Consider the following 24,254-nt stretch of genomic DNA (forward strand, 5'->3'; position numbering starts at 1 on the left):
GCAAGCAATTGTCCACTTTTAGAATTTAACCCTTAGAATTTGAATTTCCATATCTCTTGGATATTCTTTTATCTGAGGACTGGCTAGGCTGACCTTTTTATTAACTTATATTCATCTTGCTGCCAGCCCTGGTGGTCTAGTGGTTAAGATTTGGCATTCTCCACTCGGGGTTCGTTTCCCGGTCAGGGAACCACACTGCCCATCTGAGTTGTGGTACTGTGGCAGCTTCGTGTTGCTGTGATGCTGAAAGCAACACGAGCAGGGTCACCCATGATGGACAGGTTTTAGTGAAGCTTCTAGACTAAGACAGACTAGGAAGAAGGACCTGGCCACTCACTTCCGAAAAATTGGCCATGAAAACCCTGTGAATAGCAGTGGGGCGTTATCTGATATAGCGTCAGAAGTGAGAGGATGGTGCAAAAAAGACCAGGCAGGCTTCCACTCTGCTGTACACAGGGTCGCTAGGAGTCGGAATTGACTCGAGGGCACACAAAAAACAGATGATGAATGAAGCTCATATGGTGGTGAGCTACCAGTGTTCTCCAAGGATTGAATGCTGAAGCTCAGAAACTGGAGCAGCTATCCTTTTGTCAACATACCTCCAGGAGTCCTGGACAGGGGTAAGAAATATTCATCTTCACCCAGTTATACTGGCTATCAGCCCCTTCTTGTGTCACTGCCAAGATGGCAGTCTTCTAAGTCCTAGCCTTTCCCCTGGCCAACCTTACCATTTTGTAAATCAGGAGAAACAGGTTGGTTCCTAGCTGGGACTGCCTACCATAGGTAAGCAAAATTATTACTCATGCCCAGCATACTGGCCCTTTCCCCTGCCTTCCTGGAGCCTCCAGTAGAGCCATATGCAAATAAAGTATCAACCCCTCAATTTAGTAAATTTTTCCACTTCAGTTTTGCCTGTTGGGTGCTTGTCGCCCTCCTCGAAGAGGATGTTTCCTAGGAGATGAGGGTCGGGGAAAGCCCTGCAGGAAAAAGGCCTGAACCGGGTTTTGCCAGATGAATGTGGGAGGAGCATTCCAAGTAGGTCATGGAGGGCCTTGGGCAGCAAGAGGCCTGTAGTCCCAGCATTTCCCTCACCTTCCAATAGCCCCGGATCATCACTCCCAGCAGTGATTGTGAGTGCCAAGGGAGTGGGCTGCGTTCGAGAAGAAGTATTAAAATAGCCAGGGGGGCATGCAACCTCCTCTCCATTACAGCAGTGGAGATCCTTTGAAGGTTTTCAAATAAAAGAGTTAACAGGATCAGATCTGAGAAAAATGACTCCTAAATACAAACATGTTACTTCCCTAACAGACACATCTACTGGAAAGTCCTACAAGTTCTCAAACTCCATGTCCAATGTTTCTATGGGACGCGCAGGAAACTGCACATCAAGTGTACAATTTGACCAGTTTGACACATGCATACATCCCCATTAAACTATTACCACAATCAAAACCATGAATATTTCCAGCACCTCAAGTTTCCTCCTGATTCTTTGTAATCCACTCTCCTTCCCACCACCCCCACTGGTCTTCCCGTCATTGTAGACACTAACATGCCCCCCCCCCCCCAAAAACTGGGCTAGATTCCTTCTCCAGGGAATCTGGATCTGGAGAGCAGCGGGTGGCTGGAGCTGAGTCTTGCAATGACAACTGCCTAGAGGGGCAGTCCATACATTCCTGCTACAGACCTCTGTGGGCTGATTCTTGTCCTTTCTGCAGCTTGGCTGTTCTTTCCATTCTATGAGCTGCCTAATAGCCTTCAGCATATCCTTTATTGCTTAATTGTGTCAGTTTGTTGCTTGCAACCAAAGAACCCACATGATGCACTTCCTCCTGTAGTCACAATTTCAGGGAATGGCACCACCAAATTCCAGTCTCTGAAGCCTAACCTAGAATAATTCCTGAAAACTTCAGTGTTCATCATGTCTTCTAAGCCACTGCTAAATCCTGCCCATTCTGTTCCCTGCTCAATATTCTGTCTCCATAAAGTTCTTACTTTTTTCCCTCATCATTATTTCTCTGTTTCTCATATATCTCTCTGCGTGGCACAGAGCAGGCACTCGGTAAGTGCTTGTCGAATGACCGAATGAATGCTGACACTGTCCATCACCCCTAGAAATAAACGCAAAGGTGGATGACCGTTTGCATGTGATGTGTGTTTATCAGGATGATAGGATTTTAAAGTTAGGTTTTAATGTTTTCACAGAAGCAAATGATAGGCCTTGAATCCAGGACTTCTGACTCCAAATTCCATGCCATTTCTATTATATTATCATACTTTGTATGCTTTCCCTTCCCTTGGAGTTCCATTTCTTCCATCCTGCTCAGATCCTTATTTACACCAGATTGTAAACCAGATTGTAAACACTAGATACAGCTCTAAAATGTAAGCTCTTTCTAGGGGTATTTGCTTATTAACCAACGAGATGGGGGACATGCGGTAAAGCATCTCGATTGAGGAGAGAAGCCCCTGGCATCATCTGAGAGTTAAGCCAGGAGGTAGGGTGGTCTAGGGGTCAGGGATGTGACTAACACTTTCTGAACCTCAGGTAGAATCAATAACCTTGCCTCAGTGGAGAACAGTGTGCTGGGCTGGAACAATTCCCCGTGTCAAACAAAGAATCCACACGTAGAATAACAGTTTATTCAACAATCTGAAAATCTGTTCTTTAAGTCTTGCAAAATGAGTGGTAAGTCAAAGATTTGTTCACTATTCTCTGAGTTATGTGTGGTGTGTGTCTCTGTGTGGACAATTGTCTGTGTCTACAGATGCTTTTGCTTTTTATAGCCATTTTAGCCCCACTTTAATTAATATATAAAGTCTTACTATTCTAACAATACTAAAACCTGCATTAAATATTCCCTGAGTCTAACGGTGTCTTGTCCCAAGCCTGCGTCCCTCCCCACCCAAGTCTGCTCCTCAGCCTCCATTAATGCCAGGTCGTTAGGGACCACTAGCATTCAGATTGTTTGGGAACCTAGAAGTGAATGCTGGATCTTCAGTCCCTCTGACCTATACACCCTCTAGCCAATGAGCTACTCTGGGGAGGTGTGTGTGGGGAGGTCTTGGCAGTTCTTCTTCAGAGGTGTGTATTTTGCATTGTAGATACCTGGAAAATAAACATGATTGCCTTAGATGCTGACCTGCCCTCCCACTAACCACTCAACGAGGGTAGAAACTCAGTTTGCTTCTATCGAGTTATATTTCATGTATCCACCAGCCTCTACTGAGGGAGGCGATGTGAAACTGGTGTTTGCGATTATTGCAAAGACTTGCTGCAGGTACTGTTCGTTACATCATTCACCATCTCTTTATGAGGATTCACAGGAGAAATTTCATTTCCATCTTAGTAGCAGGAGTTGTTGTTCTCTTAAGGAATGGGCATCATGAATTGGGTGAACTGATCAGCTTTTCCTCTTCTTGGATATTACAAAGTCTGAAACCAATTTTGTGGTCCGCCCTTAGTAAGTTTACTTTATAGAATACATTTTTGTACTTGCCTAATTCATGGCTCCACTTTACGTCACTGTCACTAATATACTTCTGAGTTATTTTGCTCTATTTTGTGTGTGTGTGTATATATGTATTTACCTTTTTGTATGCCTTTTGTATATCTTAACTCCTTTTTGAAACAAATAAGTCCAGATATAACTAAATAAATACTTAGGAGATAGGGCTATGGTGAGAGGTCAAGAGGTTCAAGGCCAAGTGTTGGGAAATGAGCACAAAACCCCCACAAAGTCCTAGTTTACCCTTGGTTCCTCTGGCTCCCACCTGCTTCGCTTTGCCCTAAGGGTAGAGCACTGCTGGGTTCCCCTTGTAGCCCACGGTAAGGATCCTAGCCTGTAACAAACCTCTCTCCACCCCCAATGCCCAATCTTACCACCCATCCTGTTCTGTGTGTCCGGCCTCCTTACCTCTTCTTGAGGCTCAGGTGCTATGGTGTTGCTCTCTTCTGGAACTGCAGACACATGAAGCTGAAGATCTTGGCTCTACAAAAAGAAGAGTTCTGCCAGTAAGAGGTGGCTCAACCCCCACAGCCTCTCAGCTCAAAGGGGCTTCTGCGCCTGACACTTTACAAGGGTCACAGACAACACCAAGGGCAAACATCCGATGTAGTTGCACTATAGCCTGAAGGCATCAGGGAAGGCTTTACTTGTCATTCTCTTTGACAGATTAAGAAACCAAGATTCAAAGGGAAAAATGACTTGCTGGGACAGGAAATGAGGTCTTTGGACTCCACAGCTGTGTCCATGATCAGACACTGTGTGATTTGTGTGACATGCATCTGTACGTATATCTATGTGGGAGTCTGTGAGGGTATGACAGAGGTCATAAAACCACTACCTACCACTTTTACACTAACCCTCCTCAAGAACACACTGCAGCTCTCACACTTAGATGATCCTAACCCACAGCAGTTAGGAGAGGCAAGTGGCGTAATGGTTTCTTTGGGAAAAGTTCTAGGTTCAAGATGGGAACCCAAGGTGTGGGAAGCCCTGTCTAGGAACTGCTAACCCAGGAGAAGACCTTGGCACTCGAAGGTTTAGAGTGAATTTATTTTTTTTTAAAAGATTTTATGTTTCCTTTTTCTTCCCAAAGCCCCCTGGTACACAGTTGTGTATTTTTAATTGTGAGTCCTTCTAGTTGTGGCATATGGGACGCCGCCTCAGCATGGCTTGATGAGCGATGCCATGTCTGTGCCCAGGATCTGAACCGGTGAAACCCTGGGCCACTGAAGCAGAGCGCGTGAACTTAACCACTCGGCCATGGGGCTGGCCCCTATTTTTTAAAATTTTTTAAAATTGAAATTTAATTCACATACTATAAAATTCACCCTTTTAAAGTAGAACCAATTTCAAATAGTATGACAGCCACTTGAAATTCTACATTTCTCCTTTAAGGAAATTTTCCTTCTTCTTACTCCCTCCTGCAATTCCAGGCCATGAATTTCCTCAAAGATAGTACTACCTCCCAGAAGGTTCTCAAACCTTCATTCTCTGTCAGGTGATTCAAAGGCTGAGCAAGAACAGATTTTCTTGTGGTTACCCTTTTTTTTAGGAAGATTAGCCCTGAGCTAACGTCTGCTGCCAATCTTCCTCTTTATTGCTGAGGAAGACTGGCTCTGAGCTAATATCCATGCCCATCTTCCTCTACTTTATATGTGGGACGCCTGCCACAGCATGGCTTGCCAAACGGTGTGTATGTCCGCACCTGGGATCCGAACCAGGGAACCCCAGGCCACCAAAGCAGAATGTGCAAACTTAACTGCTGTGCCACCAGGCCAGCCCCAGCGGTTAACATTTTATTTACCCATTTTTATATGTGATATGTCCATAATTCTGCTTGAGAAAAACTATGATTTATGATGCATTTGCAAGGGAATGAACAGATCTTGTAGAACATAGGCTTCAGAGGACTGATGACCCTGGTAGGCTAGGGTCTAGGATGTTCTCGTTGCTTAATTCCATAGGAAAAATACACCTCCTTAGCCAATGACCAAAAGCAATCCCACAAGAGAGGATAGGAGTAAGGAAGCACTATAAATCTCAAATATAAGGAGGTATTCAGGGGAAAGGAGGTTGTGTCCTGTATCTGTTTCCCAAGGAGGAGAGAGTTAATAGCCTGTTCCTCAAAATAGTCAGACAGCATCTTGGTCCCCAAAATCTCCCCTTCAGTAAGATGACCCCAAGGATGCAAACCTATGTTACTATTCCCCAGAGTCAAACAGAAGATCACTCTGTCGCTGTCTCCATGCTAAAATCATATAATATATTACAAAGTCAATTTTAAATTAATTTTGGATTTTCCACACCATTGAGTTGCTTTTTTCAGTGCAGAAAAGTGAGAAGTGGCTACACTTTCCCTCCTCAAAATCCCACCTTAACTCTTGCTTATTCACTACCCACATGCCCTGCGTCTCTCTCAATCTGCATAGCTACCGCAGACTAGGAAGAGCCAAGCGAGAGGGCTACATGGTGCTCTGTTAGGCCCTCCAGCACCTCATGTGAATCAAGACTGAGGGCGTAACAATGGTGATGACTTGGATTTTAGTACCTGAGGGGAGTCAGCTGACGTAAGCTCGTTGTTCTCTTCTTTGCCTTCCAGCTTCCCTGTCTTGCCAGACTCTGAAAACACCTGTGGATCAAAGTGTACAATGTAGAAGAAAGTCCTGCACCCTCACACCCCGATGCCACCCTTGCGCTCTCTGTCCAGGTTAGCGCCTCTCAGATAACAGGAGGCTCCCACGGTAAGCTGGTCAACCTTCAGTTAGGCATAGGTAGTAGCGTGCTGTGATCTGAGGGGTACCAGACATCCCAGATATCCACACGGCTCATGCCCTGGCCTCTTTCATTGCCCAACGCCACCTTCTCTGACCACTCTGTTTAAAATTGCCAATTCAGGCCCCACTCCCTGTGCCTTCCCCTACTTAATTTTTCTCCATATCTCTTATTGCCACTACATTATAATTTTACTTATTTATTCTGTTTCTTGTCTATCCTTCCCCCCGCACCCCCACCACTAGAATGTAAGCTGCAGGAAGGCAGAGAATTTCCTGTTTTGTTCACTGTGATACTCCCCTTCCTAGGAAGGTGCCTGGCACATAGTGCAGGCTCGATAAGTAATTGTGGAATGAATGGATGAATCCTGATGCCACTGAGTCAGATGTCTTACCATGATCCTCTCTACAGTGCACCTGACAGTTGATCTCACAGCCCTGGCTTTTAACACCAAGGAAGGAGAACTATTTCTCAAGGTGGCCCATCCCATTTTAGTTTTTGGAAGCTCCTTGTATACCCTTTCCCCTATATCTAAAAAAATTTTTTCCCATACCATTTTTGTGTGTGTGTGAGGAAGCTTGTCCCTGAGCTAACATCTGTTGCCAATTTTCCTCTTTTTGCTTGAGGAAGGTTTTCCCTGAGCTGACATCTATGCTAATCTTCCTCTATTTTGTATGTGGGATGCCACCACAGCGTGGCTTGATGAGTGGTGTGTAGGTCCACGCCCGGGATCTGAACCTGTGAACCAGGCCACCAAAGCAGAGTCCACGAAATTAACCACTATGCCACTGGGCCAGCCCCTCCATACCATTTTTTTAACATAGCTAATTGCTGCAAGTTCCTCATGTATTGATCCAAAATGTGCTTTAAAAAAACAAATCTTTACACATAGGGCCTAGTTCTGCCCTCAGTAGTCCTACAGAACAAGTCAAATCTCTCTTCTATATTGTAGCCTTTCCACATAATTTGAATAGAATGTGACTTGATATCCAGATCCTTCACAGAACTGGGTGCTCCCCGGGAGATCTGTGTCTATGTTTTAACACAATCCTTTTCTCAAACATATTCTCACCTTTCAAAAGACCATCCTTTTGCTTTACCTTCCTCTGTGCGTTCCTTCTTCTAGGTCTCTCTCATCAAAGAAGACACAACTTCGAAATTTGCTGCTGCCATTTTACTTGGTATCTATTTACCACAGTCACAAATATGACAAACTAAAGACCCTCCGCCCCATTCCCCATTAAAAAAGGTAAAGCTCAGGATGCTAGCTGTAGGTTCTTTATATTGGGAACTCCCAGAACTTGGAGCAAAAGATAAAAATTAGTAAGAACTTGCTCACAATAACACTGGAGATAAGCCCTTTGCAGAAGTCAATTACCCTAAGAGTACAGGTCACTAAATTAGTTGCTGTGAAAATATGAAACAATCCACAGAACCAAAGAGGTGTCTAAGGGTATCCTTGAGTCTATAATAAAATGACATAAAATCTTATCAACTATGGGAAACCTAACTATAGTAAAAATGATCTACATCGAGGTTATAAAGAGGAATAGAGACTCAGCCAGATCCACTCACCTGAGAGATCAAGGTAGGAGATGTAGAAAGTTCTTCTGGGTTCAGATTCTCAGTGTTTTCCTTTTCTCCCGCTTCAGGAGTTCTTACTGGCTTCTCTGGTGGCAGTGGATCAGGAGAGGCCTCTAAGGAGGCCCTAGGACTTGGAGTCCCAGCCCCCAGGGAGGCCCTGGGGCTGGTGGGTGAATTCGGTTCAGAGGCTGTAGGGCTGGAGGGTGTGTTCCCTGAGGAGGGCCTGGGGCTGGGAGTGGCTCTGGGTGGAGGAGGCCTATTGGGGGGTGCTGAGGCCCTCTGGATAGAGGCTCTCTTCTTTGGTTGTTCAGATCCTTCACTGGAGGTGCGGGTTCGGAGGACTACTTCTGGGAGAGATGAAGGCTGCTCTGAAGGGATTAGGGCTCTGCCTGGTGATGGAGCTGCGGAGCAAGGGAGAACTTCCTCCTGGGCCTGGCCACCCTCAATGGTGAGAGAGGGCTGGGCCGGGGTGAGGCCATTGCAGGCTGGCAGAGGCTCTTCCTCCTCAGAGGAGCTTGCTTCAGCCTCTTCCTCCTCTGTTTCCTCATCTTTTAAGGGCTCTTCTTTGATCTCAGAGTTGTCTTCTCCCTGGGCTGGATCAGATGCCAGCTCTTCTTCACTTGCAGAGGTGGAGTCCCTCTCACTCTTCAAGGAAAGTGCAGAGGGACTGATAGGTGAGGTAAGAGGGCCGGAGACCACAGATGGTCGAACTGGGGGAGAGATGACTAAAGAGCGTCTGTTGCCGCTAAAAAAGGAAGGGCATTCAGACTCAGAAGACCTAACAACTGGAAGTAACCTAAATACCCCCAAATAAATATGATGCATGCACATAATAATAATAAAGCAATTTAAAATGATACTGGAAAGTTTATGTAATTTTCAATAATGCTTACATTATAAAGTAAAGTGAAAAAGGCTATAAAATTTTATCTATATCACAACTCTATTATGTAAAATATATAAAGAAAAAGACTAGAAAGAAACACAGCAAAATATTAATGAAATATTTTCTCTGGGGAAAAGATTCAGTTAATCGTTATGGATTCTGTATTTGCAAATTCACCTACTCCCTAAAATTTATTTATAACCCCAAATCAATACTTCTGGTGCTTTCACAGTCAGTCACAGACATGTGCAAGCTGTGGAAACTGAGTCCGTGACGAGCGCTGTCCCTCTGAGTTCTGATAAGGCAGTCCTTGGCCTTCTTGTTTCTGCTCTCATACTGTAAATGTGTCCTTTTGCCATGTTTTTCACATCGTTGTGCTTTTTGCTGATGATTTTGCCATTTAAAATGGCCTCCAAGTGTAGTGCTAAAGTGCTGTCTAAGAGTGAGAAGACAGTGAGGTGACTCACAGAGAAAATACGATGTTGGATAAGCTTCCTTCAGGCGTGTGTTACAGCGCTGTCGGCCGTCAGTTCAATATTAATGAGTCAACGATACAGATTAAATAAGTTGTCTTTAAACAGAAACACACACAAGACAAGGTTATATACTGATTGGCTGATGAAATTGTTGGGACCAGGGGCTCACAAGAACCTAACCCTGTGTTTCCCCAAGGAGCGATGGTGTAGTATTCACTAATTCAGTGCTCGTGGTGACTTCACAGAACTTAACTGCCACGAACAATGAAAGTGGACTATAACATTTATCAAGCAGGCTGGATACTGTGCTGAGTGCTTCTATAGCCAACATCGGCCTGGTTCCTACTCACCTCCTCAAGTGCTTCCCATGTACCATCCACTAACTGATTAAGCAACCCACAAATATTTACTCAACAGGTACCAACTATGTGCTGTGTCCTGGGCACAAGGATGGGGAATGGGCAGAGGAACAGAAAGAGAAAATCTTAATTCCTGCCCTATGGGGTTTCTAATGTGAGATAAGCTGAGTGACATAAGGTTCTTTCTAGCACTAGCATCCTAGGGATCAGTAGGTTTAGAAGGCCCAGGACATAGTAAGAAAAGACCAGATTTCCCTACAAGGTTCCGGGACATCTTGGTGTAAGTGATGGTAAGTTTCAGATGAATGGATAATTAGAGAGAACTCTGGCTTTCAATGCTGGGAAGAGGAGAAACAGAGTTTTTGGAGAAAAAGGGAATTCGTCTAGGAAGTTTACACTGGCCCCTTGGTGATTCTTTTCAATAGTCTGTAACTACTTGCTAAATGAGCAGTACAAATAGCAAATGTGAGCCCTATTCTTGCTTCAAGGCCCAAGCTCAGTTTCACTACCTCCTTAAAGGCTTCCCCGACCATCCACACACTGGCAATTACTTACCTCTCTGGAATCCCTACAGGTCTCATTAGGCACTTTGTATGTACAAGCTTATATCATCCCTTGTAGTCCTAAGGCAAATTTTCTCTTTTCAACTTTTTGTAAATCACTTCAGAGAAAGGACAAGTGTCCTGTGTCTTTGGATCCCTAACTCTTGGCATAAAACTTTGCACAGAGTAGGGACATAATAAAATTTCCTAAACAACGGCTTCAGAGTAAGAAAGTGATCACATTCTGAGGGACCAGTGAATTGCTTACAGTTACCAACACAAAGAATGCATGAAGGCAATAGCTACCACACACACACACACACACACAAAGTGGAAAAGCAAGCCATAACAGATTGAGAAAAGATATTTGCAATGCATATCATTAAAGGTTTAATATCCAGAATATACAAAAAAAAAAACCACCCTCATATAAAACAATTTTAAAAAAAGGATTAACAGGAGCCAGCCCAGTGGCATAGTGGTCAAATTTGTGTACTCTGCTTTGGTGGCCCAGGGTTTGTGGGTTTGGATCCTGGGCACAGACATACATACCACTCATCAAAGCACACTGTGGTAGCATCCCACATACAAAAAATAGAGGAAGACTGGCACAGATGTTATCTCAGGGACAATCTTCCTCAAGCAAGAAGAGGAAGATTGGCAATGGATGTTAGTCAGGGCGGATCTTCCTCACCACAAAAAAAAGGGGGGGTAAACAGGTAAACAATCCAAAAGAAAATGTGAAAAAAAGATAAGCAGGAAAGTCACAGAACAGGAAACTTAAATGGCCAACAACATGAAAAGATGTTCATGCTAACTAGCAATTGTGGAGATGTTAATTAAAACTGTAAAAAATTCCACTTCATACTCATTAGCTTAGAAAAATCATGAAGTCTGACAATTCACATGTAGCAGGAACATGGAGCAATGGGGGCTTCTATTCACTGCTGGTGGGTTGTAAATTGGGACAGTCACTTTGGAGAGCACTTTAGCAATGGCAACAGCTAGTAAGGCTGAAGAAGCCCAAATGCACAGACTCTATGACTCAGCAAGTCCACTCCCAGTATACACAATAAAGAAACTCTTGATAGTATTCATGAGAAACGTAAAACATGTTCGTTGCAACATTATTTGTAATAGCAAAAAACTGGAAAACAACCCAAATGTCCATTAGCAGGAGGACAGATAAATAAATTGTAAACTAGCCGTACAATGGCATCTGCAACAGTTACGGAGGGGAAAGATCAGAGCTAGCAACATGTAGCAACAAGGATAAATAAACCTCATAAACAATACTAAGAGAACAAAAGAAGTTGCAAAAGAATACAAACAGTGTAATTCCATTTATATAAAGTTTAAAAACATGCAAAGCAATATTTTCTGTGTGCGCATATATGTGTATAATAAAAGTAAAAAGACATGCATAAGAATAGCAAGCACTAAATTTAAGATAGTGGCTACCTTTGGTGGGGCAGGAAGAGAAAGTGAGTGGGGAAGGGATACTGGGAGCTTCAATTATATATATAATAGTTGATTTCTTAAATTTGGTGGTAGGCATATAGCTATTTGTTGTATTCTTTATACCTTTAGTTATAGATGAAATATTTCATAAAAAGAAAAAGAATTTACATAGGGGCATAGTGCAAACAGCAAACAACATAATGTACATGAACACAAAAGCAAGGCCAGGATTTGGGAGTGGAGATGAGAGTGGTGAATACGTTCACACAGAGGACAAGTGAAGCAGAAAAAGAGTCTCAGAGGTTGCTCACCTTGATAGTCCCTTCACCACAAAGACTTTGTCGGAATGTTGCTTCTCCAGTTTGCTCATCACCTCGTAGAGACTGTGGTTCAGCTAGAGCCAGCAAGAGAGAAGAGGATGCCAGCCAGATGGGAACCTGAGACTGGCAGATCCCTTCTCTCCTCTCTTTTCAGACAGCTCCCTAAAATAAAACCTCACCACCCTGAACTGTACAATTCCTCCTCATCTCTTTTGCACTACTGTCCAGGGTCCTGTCCCACCACCCCTTCCTCCTTGACTGTCTTAAGTTGTCTGCGTCTTAAGTTCTGCCTCTAGCATCAGACTGGCAGCTCTCTCAAGGCTGGGTTCTTGATGTTTGATTTGAGGTTCCAGCTTCTCTCAGGTGATCCAGGGAATGAAAACTCATTGTAATACTACAATGTAATTTTAATTTAAAATTAATTTAATGTAAAATTACCATGTAAATCATAATTTAGCCAAAGAAACTCTGAAGAGGAACGTACATGTATGTGTATGTGAATATAATTAATATTGTAACAGCAAAGAGTCTTGGAATCCCAGGACTAGAAAAGACCCATGAGATGATGTTCTGTGGCTGCCTGTCACTGAAGAGGATTGGTCCTATTCAAGACCAACTACCTGAGAAACTGACCTGGGCATAAACACCGCCCTATCCACTCCCCAGCAACAAAAGATAGAGATTTCACAACTTGGTTCCCTGTTTTAGCTGTGCCTTCCAGAGGCTTCACCTCCTTTATTCATCTGAAGCTCAAGTTTGGCTGCTATTATTCAGTATTAATGGAGATGGAGAGGGCCCTCTGAGAGAGATATATATGTGCTTTAATAGAGTTCAACGCAGTCAATCAAGTGCTATTATTTCATCGTGAGAAAAAAGTAAAAATGTGTGGTGCCAATATGGATATTTAATGAGATTATATAAATTAGGGCTACCTTCATATTTACTAGAAAAACCTAGGTGTCTAAATTGACCAGATGTTTCTCACCTTGCTCATCTCCCTGTAGAAGACATCCCTCAAGTTGGAAATATTTTGGAAGATGGTCACATAACAGCCAATACGACTATCAGGAGGCAAAACGACAAACATATACAGGTAAGGGTTGATAAAGGAAGTTTTTGTTTGAAAATGCAAGGTAGGAGCTTAGGCCAAAGCCAACCACCACCAAGGCTCCTCAGAGAAAAGTGCCCCACGTCCCAGACTTGGGTTCTGGGATCTGGATTCATCAGAGCCAAGCCAGGAGCACAGTTGACTCTCAGGAGTGGGCAGGCCAGGAGACACTATCAGCCCAGGCTGACACCAAAATATCACAATCTCTAGTTGCATGATGTTATCTGATTCAGGCTCTTTAGGTATTGAAGTAGACGTGGAAGTGCTTTGAAGAATTTTTAAAGTGCTGTATAAGGCCATACAATTATAGTTATTATAATAAGTAATTATTCTTTCTCATTATGCAAAACTTGGACTTCTATGAAGCTGTATGTACATTAATGGAATTCTACTGTAAATGAATTGGGGAAGTTTACATTTAAAGAAACTGTAATAAATTTCAATTCCATTTAAATTAGGAGTCACGTACTTAATGTTTTAGAATACACGTAGTCATTAAAAAGGCTCCATCATATGTAGAATAATTTCTTTTTTTTTGAGGAAGATTAGCCTTGAGCTAACATCTGCCACCAATCCCTCTCTTTTTGCTGAGGAAGACTGGCCCTGAGCTAACATCCATGCCCATCTTCCTCTACTTTATATGTGGGATGCCTGCCACAGCATGGCTTGACAAGCAGTGCGTAGGTCCACACCCGGATCCAAACCGGCAAACCCTGGGCCGCCAGAGCATAACGGGCAAACCTAACCTCTGCGCCACCCGGCTGGCCCTGTAGAATAATATTAAGTAACAATAGAAAATACTCTGACTACAATTGCTTTAAAATACATCTTGTGGGGCCAGTCCAGTGGTGCAGAGGGTAGGTTTGCACGTTATGCTCTGGTGGCCCAGGGTTTGCCGGTTTGGATCCGGGTGTGGACCTACGCACTGCTTGTCAAGCCACGCTGTGGCAGGTGTCCCACAAAAAAAAAAACGTAGAGGAATATGGGCACGGATGTTAGCTCAGGGCCAGTCCTCCTCAGCAAAAAGATGAGGACTGGTGGCAGATGTTAGCTCAGGGCTAATCTTCCTCAAAAACAAACAAACAAAAACGATAAAATACATCTTGTACAATAAAAAGAGAATAGGATACAAATAGAATTTCTGCTCAGATTCCTCTTCCAATGTGGAAAATTTACTCCAAAACACTTCTACCTACTGTGAAGCAAAGACATCTTCATTAACAATCATCCCATGGTTTATCTTCTACGTGAATCTGAATGTTCATGAACCAAGCTTGTTTAAAATAACACGCACTTGAGCATGAAACCAGATATTCCTAGCATGCATGATGACAGAACTTTACTTGCCAAAATCTCCTTTGTCCAAAAAGCATCTTGTCTTTAAACCCAGAAAAGCTGGCAGGACAAGGATGGTTATCTGTGTCGCAGATGAAGAAAGCAGCGTCTAGAGGGACAAGGCAGCTCGCCTAATGTCACACAACAGGGTAGTAGCAGGGCTGGACCAGGGCTCTTTTCATGAGGTGACATGTTTGGGCTGCCAGGTGGCCTGGGCCTGCGTGGCCCAGGAGTCCAGCCCTTTCCTGAATCTCAGTCCTTACCTATTGTAAAGCACAGGCAGCTCCTCTAGCAGCTCCTTGTTCAGATCTTCAAACACAGCCTGGGCTTTGTTGAATTCTTCCTCTGCCTAAGCGGTGAAAGAGACAGACAATTCCCCTCAATTCTGAACCCAAGGCTAGAGGCTGCTGCTTTTGTCTCTGCATTTTGTCAGGGACTACGCTTACTTGGAACCATGCCTGTCCTTCTCCAGACCCGTGACCTCCCCAGCCTCAAGTCTCTGACTATCCTTAGAGCATCTGTGTCAGAGGAAACAGGATTTCCTTCAGGACACTGGATGCTGAATTTATCATTTCCTAAACCCAGTTTGGCCCAGCCACCTGCCACCATTATCGGGAGAGGGAGAGTGGGACGGATTTACCAGGCTTTTTTCTTTTTACCTTGGCAGTCTTGGCCTCATCTTTCTTTTTGGCATTCTGTACCGCCTCCAGGTGGTGTCGGGCACTGTCATAGTCCACGAGTTTCCGACCCCGCTTGGCGATTCTTTCCTAACCCAGAGTCAGGAGAGAGGGCCTTGACACTTACTTTTCAGTGGCCGAGATGTAGGTAACAGAGTATCAAGCAGAGAGGCAAGATTCTTGGGTCCTATTATCACATTTCACAGAAAACAGGGTTTTGTGCCCAAGGGGTCTCCCTGGAAGGAATGGGAATTCTCAGGGGGAAACAGAGCAAAGGGCAATCCTACAGAGCACATGGAAGCCTGCACTAAATGTTAATATTTCCTAGGAACCCACGATAAAGTGGTTCAGCCTCCAGGAGAAACAGCCTTGAAAATCCTCCCAAATTGAAAGTCAAGAGTTTTGGGTGTTACTCCCAATGCTGCCATTTATTGCCTTGTGACCTAGGGCAAGGCAGACCTCTTTTGGAGCCTCAGTAGATTCATCTGCCCTATTGTGTTATTTTAGAGAGCAAATGCTGAATATAAAGTGCTTTGAAAACCCTAAAGTATAGTAAAAATAGCAAATTGATATGAGCACTGAGAGAATATCTACTCAATTTCATTCAAACTACAAATTATTCCAGGGAGAAGCAAACTATATTAACGGCCCGTCTCATTCTCTCAATCACAGATTTGAAAGGATCTTAGCAATTATCTGGTCCAATTTCCTATTCAATACACGAAGCTTCTCTACCACAGCCAAGGTAAGAAGTAGTTTGACTTCTGCTTGAACAGAGAACAGACAACACACTACCTCACAGTATATTTAATTTTTGGAAAGCTTTAACTATAAGAAAGTTCAGTCAGTCTCCCTCTAATTTCTTCCGATTAATCTAAAATCAGCAGAGAAATACAAATATTGTATGATTTCACTTATATGTGGAATCTAAGGAGCAAAATAAATGAACAAACAGAACAAAACAGAAACAAACTCATAGATACAAAGAACAAATTGATTGTTGCCAGAGGGGAGAAGGGTAGGGGACGGGCAAAATGGGTGAAGGAGATTAAGAGGAACAAACTTCCAGTTACAAAATAAACAAGTCATGGGGATGTAACGTACAGCATAGGGAACACAGTCAGTAATATTGCAATGACTTTGTAAGGTGACACGGTAACTAGACTTGCCGTGGCGATCACTTTGTAATGTATATAAATGCTGAATCACTATGTTGTACACCTGAAACCGATATAATATTGTATGTCAACCATACTTAAATTTAAATAAATAAACAAAATGGCCTTAGAGAAAGCAAGAAGGGAGGCAGGGAGATACATTTTGGAACAAAATAAATAAATAAAATCAGTACAGTGCCCAATAAAGTAGATGTTTAATAAATATGAGTTGAATGAATAAACGAATTCTAATTCTGCTTTCAGGTTGAATTCCTCTTTCACCTAACAGATTTTCAAGCATTTGAAGGTAATTTTTATGACTCCTCCAGGCTTCCTCTTCTCTACAATAAACATCTTTAGTCCCATCAGCTGTTTCTCACAACTAAAAGGGATGCTCTGACCTGGATCTAATTCAATACCAGCCCAAATCTAGTTCACTGAAATCTAAGCATTAATATAACCTTCACGCTAACCTTTTGTCTAACCCTCAACTTTTAACCCTTCTCCTAACCTACCCAACTTCATTCCTAACCATGGGCTCTAGCTCTATTTCCAAGGCAAAACCCAATACATTCTCTAACTTATATGGGCCCCCCATAACCCATTCTTGATTCTGTAAATTGATTACCTTAACCTCGCTGAACTGGGCTACATAGTTTTCCATGGTCCTCAAAGCCTGGTCAGCTAGCTTCTCTTCATAGTCTTCCCAAAGGAGGTCATTATTCTGTGGGATAGAGGCAGAGGGGGTGGTGAGGCTCCACTTCTTGACAACTGCACACGAGGGAAACAGCCAAATTCTTCCTGCAACAAGCTTCCTTTTTGGAGCACAGGATTTAGAATATCATGTTGGATTCTGGGGAAGCGTCAGATGAAGAAACAGCCCTTCCCCAAGAAAAGACTACCCTATAAGAGACTAGACATACATTCAGGGATTAAGAACAGGAACACATGGTCAGTCTTGGGCCCTAGAGCTTGAAGGATAGGGAAGTTTGGGAGTAAATAACTACATGAACAATCAGTTGGGTTTTATGTAGGTAAAACTTCCATAAAGTTTTAAAAAATATTTATTTATTTATTTTTGAGGAAGATTAGCCCTGAGCTAACATCTGCTGCTAATCCTCCTCTTTTTGCTGAGGAAGACTGGCCCTGAGCTAACATCCATGCCCATCTTCCTCTACTTTATATGTGGGATGCCCGCTACAGCATGGCTTGACAAGCAGTGTGTAGGTCCACACCCGGGATCCGAACCAGTGAACCCCAGGCTGCCGAAGCGGAACGTGTGAATTTAACCGCTGTGCTGCAGGGCTGGCCCCACATAAGGTTTTAAAGAGGAGAAGAGGGTCAAAACCACAGGACTCCACAGATTAAGGCAAACTTGTATTTACCTTCATCGTTGCAGCTTCTTCCTACCACCCGTGACTGAGGCCATACAAATGAATGAACAATGTGAATTGGCCCCTTTGTTTTCCTGTTTGCTCAGATGGAGAAGCTATGATGAGGTTGAGATGAGGGCAGGAGTGAGTGTGGAAGAGCTGTAAAACCCAGAACACTCTTACCCCTACGATGGCCTTCAGCTCCTCATGACCGTCCCAGTCACTGCTGTAGATCTCCTGCAGGGTTTCTGACACTCTCTTTGAACTTTCACGCATCACTGAAAGGAGAGTACTCAGTTCTAACATAAGGTTTCCCAGAAAGCAGTTTTGTCTAATCATACGAGTGACAGACAAATCAGTGAGTCCAATTCAGAAGGACAAACTCAGAAGGTTTGGGTTATCAGCGAGGGCAGCTGGATGGGGCTGAGATAGGAAAAGTTACTCTTCCTAGGCCCACAAGGTTCCAGAAGTCAGGGACAGGCAACTGATAAAAAGCCTGAGTATGGCTGGGTTTTTTCCCATCCTCCAGACTTCTTAGTAGCTCCATAAATGCCCTCTGGATTCTCCTGTGCCACCATACCCACCTTTGACTGCACTAATGAAGTTCTTCAGGTCCTTGTACAGCTTGTGGCCCTCTGCCTGAAAGGGAGAAGTGCCTTCGGTGACTAAAGGGGTACAATTGGAAAGATGCACCAGAAGTCAAAGCAGAAAAGTAGGTTAAAAGCAGAAATCACTCCTGGAATTTCTTCAAACATTATATAAATGTTATAAATTAGCCTATATTTTCTTTACCAAGAAGTTGTAGGTTGTCTCTTTTGCAGCAATTTTTAAGTTGGGAGATTGCTCCTATTGCATTGGCATATCTTCTTTCCTGTTTGATCTCCCTTCTAGTGAAAGAGTTCCTCTGTTGAAACGTAAGTGTCCTATGTGACACAACCTATGTGACCCTCGCTCACACCTTCCTGTCTCGGCAGATGAAGTGCTCCCACCTCCTGCAGACACCAGGCCCTCTTCCTTCTCTGCACTCTCACACTGGCCATTCCTCTCCCCCCGACGCCCTTCTCTGCTTTGCCTCACTTTACCCTTCCCTTCCCTCAGTCACCTGCTTTACACTTCTCCTCCAAGGAGCCTCATCATTGACTCTCTTCCTGTTCCAACTCCAGTGTCCTTATCTATAGTTCTATCTACCTATCCGATTCAATCTTTGCTGCTGTGTCTGAATTCTCATTCTTTTAGGCTAGGAGTCCCAAGCACACATTAAGTCTCCTCCCTCTAAAAAAGAAGGGAGGGAGGGAGGAGAGGAAGGTATCATTTAGATTTGGAAGTTCAAATCTCCACCTAATCGATGAACCACTCGTGTTGTAACTCAGACACATGTTTACAAATATATCCAGCAACCAGAAACTCATGACCTCTTGCTGAGGCTGCAATTCATTTTAAAATAGCTCTGACTATTACAACTTTTGCCCACTGGTCTTAGGTTGGCCTTCTGCACTCAGAGTAGATCTCATTTCTCTTGCACATGTGTGAAGACATCTTTTACATGCTCTGCACCAAGTCTTCTTTCTCACAGGCTTCCTCAATTGTTCCTCGTCATGTCGTTTAAAGCCCCTTCCCATTCTGGCCTCTTTCCTCTGTGTGAACTCCAGTTTCTAGGAGTGGGGTGAGAAAGAAGTTTGAGGCCAGACCACTGACCTTGTGGAGCCCAACTTCAGGAGTGTGGGACTGGACTGAAAGGTGCAGCCCACTTCAAGAGTATTCTACGGGGTCAGAACAGTGAGCCTCATACTAGTTCAGGTGACGGAGTATTTGAGCTGAGATGCATTATGCAGTACACCATAAAATACTTGTTATGAACTTGTTCATTTCTTCTATTTGCTTGTGTTCATTACTAGATAGGCTATTGAGCACACCAAAAGTTAGAAAAATTCATGGGGGAAAATCCTATCTAACAACTTAAATTTTTTTTTTTCCTGTGGGAATCTTTGATGGAAAGATAATTATTGTTCAATTTTAGCAACAGAAAATCTAAGTCTACTTAGTCAAATAAACACAGAAAACTGGACTAATTATTTCATCCATCTTCCTGCCTCCAGAGATCACCTCTAAGCCAGTCCAAACTCTTGACCATACCTCGGGTAAAAGTCCTTCTCAAGGGGCTGAATGCCAGGGCTCAAGGGACACAAAGACACAGAAAGTCTCAAGGAGTCTAAGGCACTGTCAGAGAGCTGGGAGAAGAGCTGGGATTCTGTAGTGTGTCACAGCAAATGAGGGTCAAGAGAGAAATGATCAGGGAAGGGTCAGATGCTGCAGAGAGGTTAGAATGCAGGAAGAATTGGTGTCACCAGACTTGGTAATTGGAGGTCACTGGTGACCTTGAGGAAGCACTTTTAATAGCATGATGGAGACAGATTCAGTCAGTTAAAATTCAGAAACATTTGGCATTCACCAGGAAGGGTGTCTCACTTCCTTTCTGCTTTTTCATTCACAGAAAAAAAGTTTAAACAGTCTAAGACATTAAATGTACAGAATATCTTTTAAACACGGATATGGTAGGTAGGTACAAGTTTGAGAGTTTTGAAATGTGATAACCAAGGTTTGAAAGTTTTGAAAGGGTTTTGGGGATTATAAAAATTAACAAGGATTTCAATTTCTTTTTATGAAAGAAAAAAACATGGACTCAACTTTTTACTTCACCATGAAGATTTGGTCTCCAAAATACATATTTGAGTAATAAAAGCTGTTAAACTATCTTGCATAATTTCTATAAATGAAATTCTTTCTTTTTTTTTTTGAGGAGATTAGCCCTGAGCTAACATTTCCTGAAAGTCTCCTCTTTTTGCTGAGGAAGCCTGGCCCTGAGCTAACATCCGTGCCCATCTTCCTCTACTTTATATGTGAGACGCCTACCACAACATGGCTTGAGAAGCAGTGTGTAGGTCCACACCTGGGATCCAAACCGGCGAACCCCGGGCCACCAGAGCAGAACGTGGGAATTTAACTGCTGCACCACCAGGCTGGCCCCTATAAATGAAATTCTTAATTTTTTATCCCATTAGATATTATATGGCCTGAAAATTCAGATCACTAATCAAGTATCATGCACGCCTGTGCAAGTTTTATGTACACTGTTCAAAACTATGGGGTACTGCTCATACCATAGGCCATAAAATGTGAATGCCTTCTACCCTCCAAGGTACTGCACAAACGCCAACTCCATTTCTGTGTATTAGAATCAAGCCTCCGGCCAAAGTTCTTCCTTTATGCTTTTGTTCTTTCCTTTGAGGAGAGGAAGTGTGGGTGTGGGTGATGGTGGTGGTAGGGGTGGGACAGCACTGGGAGTCATTTTATTTCTCTGACCTGTCTGTCCTCCCCTGAGATGTCTCCAGGATGAATAATGTCAGCATCTTTCTTCTTTCCTGACAAAGGTGGCTCTCACAGTCTTAGTTCTCACTTGTCTGGGAGTCAAAAACTTGTCTCTACCACCAACTAGCAAGTTATTCCACTTCTCTGGCTCCAGTTTCCTCATCTATAAATGCCTGGTAGGCCATTTCTAGCTCTAAACCTTATGATTTTATCACTTCTGCTCTTTGAATCCTTGCCAAATTCTTGGCAGCACTACAAGGAGTCTGAGTTAGTCCCTCCCACGCCTTATACAAACAGCCCCAGCCCCCAGTTAATGAACCACTCACTCTGGAAGCTTGTCCTAAGCACTTAGGTAGACAGAGCTATGTCCTAAGAGACTAAGAAGAAGGTCCCTCTCCTGGGGTTCCCTTCTTTCTGGAGAAAAATGGACTCAGAGAAACCCAAACACTTAGCAACACAAGTAAACAGTATGACAAACCCTGAGCAAGTGTTTTAAGTGCTTGACCTAATGGAGGTCCAGAAGGGAAAGATGAAGAGAGATTGTCAGATTTGATTTTAAAGACAATGAAATGGAAGCAGCTGTCATTACCAGAAAGAAGAGATTAAAATGCTGCTTGGGGAAAATAATTCTTCCTATATAAAATATTTTGAAGGAGGGAAATGGGAAGTACATAGAGCTCTCAAAGAAAAATTACCTATGGAAATTTGACCCGGAACCCAGGCAAGTGGCCAGGCCCTGAAATCAGGCTGGGAAGTTTCAGAGTTTTATTCATTGACAAAGTTTACCTACAAGCTGACTGTGGGTGAGGGATAGGGCACATGACCAACTGGTCCAACTTTTGGAACACTTCACTTTCAATCTCCTTGCCTCTGTCCTTTTCTTCCTGCTCATCTTACTCACCCCAGGTCCACCCTCAGACTTGGCTGTATTGTCACTGTCTTTCTCCTTAAACTGTGAGAGCCTTGAGGGGAGGTGTGTTGTCTTATTCCTGTTAAAGTCCTAGCATCTAGCACTGTGGCCAGCATGCGGCAGGCACCCAGGAAACGTTTGTTAAATGAACTTTCCAAGCACGTACAAACACCAGTTACTGTAGGTGTATCATTTGCTCAGAAGGAAAGTTTTATCTTATTCCTAATCTAACTCCATTTCATTTCTCAAATATATTTCCCCCCTCAAGTGACATTTAGTTGGTGGGCTCGCAAAAGGAATTCTGAGGGGATTGTCCCATCCGATCTTATTCTTCTTGATGCCCCTTCCTTCATCTCTTACCCTTTCTACTCACACATCGGCCATTGTAGACCATCCTATAAGGCAAAAAGGGAGAGAAAAGACCGAGGGGAAGAATGCGCCAAGAATCAGAAGCCTTCAAAGTGGGTGTCAACTTACTCATTCCTGTTCTTTTCATGCTGGAGTTGGAAGCAGAACAGTAACAGTTGAGAAGAGGCCCAGGGAGGCCTCCTAGAGAGGTACAGGGAAACAAGCATAGGCTTTAGGTTTGGATCCTAGCTCTGCAACTCTTACACTATACTACCTTGATTAAACTGCTTCCCTCTCAATCACTTCCTATGTCTCCTTGAAGGAATTAGACTAGATCAGTGGTTGCCAAATGCTGTTCTCAGACTAGCTGCTACATCATAACTACCTAGAAAGCTTAAAGTAAAACACAGATTCCCTAGCTAGTCATCACCCATGGCTGTTAATATCACACACAAAAGGAAACAACCAGACATTATGTAGCTCCAGATGGAAGAATATAAGACCTACAATAACAAGTATTCTTGTTACCAAAACAAACAAAAACAAAAATCTGAATCTCATCAAGCCTCTAAATTGAACGATCAATTTACATAAAGTATAAGAGACAGAGGAACATGTTAAATAATACCATGGAGATTCAGCAAAATTTAAACTGCAGGACAAACAACCCAGTCTCATCAACAAAGAAACTGCAAAAAGGGAGGGGTTGGAAACCCATAGATTAAGAGATTTCAACATATCAACAAGTTGCTGATTTAAACAAACAGTAAAAACAAAATCACACAATTAAGGCAGTGTGAACACTGACTGGATATATTATCATATAAAGAAATAATTGCTAATTTTTTAGAGATCACTAAAACTGTTTTAGTGGGTATTTAACCTGAAATACCTGAAAAGATATTTGTATTATATTGTTAAGTGAAAAGGCAAGTTACAAAACCACATGAATAGAACAATCTCATTTTTGTAAACCTCATATTTATTTACTATGGATATATTTAGAGATCATATACGTACATAGCAAAGTAACTGTAAGGATATAAAACAACAGTGGTTGTAGCATGGGAGGGTGTGAAATCATTTTTTTTAATTCATTTTTCCTTTTTTTTCTTTTTGTGAGGAAGGTCGGCCCTGAGCTAACATCTGTGCCAATCTTCCTCTATTTTGTATGTGGGATGCTGCCACAGCATGGCTTGATGAGCAGTGTGAAGGTCCATGCTCGGGGTCCGAACCTGCAAACCCCAGGCCACTGAAGCTGAGCGTGTAAACTTAATCACTACACCACTCCACCGGGCTGGCCCCTAATTCATTCTTTTCTTGACATACTTCCTGACTTGTTGTAATGAGTAAATGTTTTATAGAAAAATATTTTTGGGTGTGATAATGGTTTTGTGGTTATATTTTAAAAGACTTCTTATCTTTAGAGACTGATACTGAAATTTTTATGGATACAGTGATATGATACTAGAATTTGATTCCTAATAATCAAGGATGGGGGAAAGTGGGTGGAGATATAGATGAAACAAGATTCCCAGGAGTTGATAAATTATTGAAGCTGAGTGATGGGGTACACATGGATTCGTTATACAGATTTTTCTATCTTTGTATATATATGAAATTTTCCATTACAACAAATTTAAAAGTACAGATTCTCAGTTCCTCCTACCATAGACCTTACATTTAAAAAAATCTTCCAGAGCCAGCCCTGATGGCCCAGTGTCAAGTTCGGCACTCTCACTGCTCTCGTGGCCCGCGTTCCTTTCCCAGTTCCAGAACCACACCACCCATCAGTCAGCTGCCATGCTGTGGTGGCTTACATAGAAGAACTAGAGCACTTACAACTAGCCTATGCAATCATGTACTGGGGCTTTGGGGAGGAAAAAAAAATTTTTTTCTTTCCAAATGATTCTGATATACAATCAACTACTGAATTAGATGGTAGCTAATATCCTTTTAATATAATTTTAAAGAATTATTTCCCATATAATTCAATTAACTGATATTGCACAATAAAGATTTTAGCTGGTTTTTGTCCCTAGTTCCTGAGAAGTAACCTCTAAAACCTTGG

The 24,254-nt window shown here is 42.8% G+C and overlaps 1 protein-coding gene across 4 annotated transcripts in view; it reads right to left on the reverse strand.

Annotated features, from left to right (window-relative positions):
- Positions 1-2,621: 2,621 nt before the first annotated feature.
- Positions 2,622-24,254, reverse strand: part of BIN2 (bridging integrator 2) — a 30,689-nt gene continuing 9,056 nt past the window's right edge. For 2 of the 4 annotated variants that reach the window (XM_008512261.2, XM_070621356.1), the window contains exons 3-13: positions 18,144-18,198; positions 17,743-17,837; positions 16,815-16,910; positions 15,012-15,119; positions 14,616-14,701; positions 12,895-12,970; positions 11,901-11,983; positions 7,857-8,610; positions 6,058-6,138; positions 3,918-3,992; positions 2,622-3,436 (exon numbers count right to left, since the gene is read on the reverse strand). In XM_008512261.2, the coding sequence (XP_008510483.2) occupies positions 3,428-3,436; positions 3,918-3,992; positions 6,058-6,138; positions 7,857-8,610; positions 11,901-11,983; positions 12,895-12,970; positions 14,616-14,701; positions 15,012-15,119; positions 16,815-16,910; positions 17,743-17,837; positions 18,144-18,198 (1,518 nt within the window). In that variant the 3' untranslated portion in view covers positions 2,622-3,427. The remainder of the gene's footprint in view (positions 3,437-3,917; positions 3,993-6,057; positions 6,139-7,856; positions 8,611-11,900; positions 11,984-12,894; positions 12,971-14,615; positions 14,702-15,011; positions 15,120-16,814; positions 16,911-17,742; positions 17,838-18,143; positions 18,199-24,254) is intronic. The other 2 variants (XM_008512257.2, XM_070621358.1) reach the window with 1 other exon arrangement.

The sequence above is a fragment of the Equus przewalskii genome, chromosome 5, assembly GCF_037783145.1.
Source record: "Equus przewalskii isolate Varuska chromosome 5, EquPr2, whole genome shotgun sequence".
NCBI classification, from domain to species: domain Eukaryota; kingdom Metazoa; phylum Chordata; class Mammalia; order Perissodactyla; family Equidae; genus Equus; species Equus przewalskii.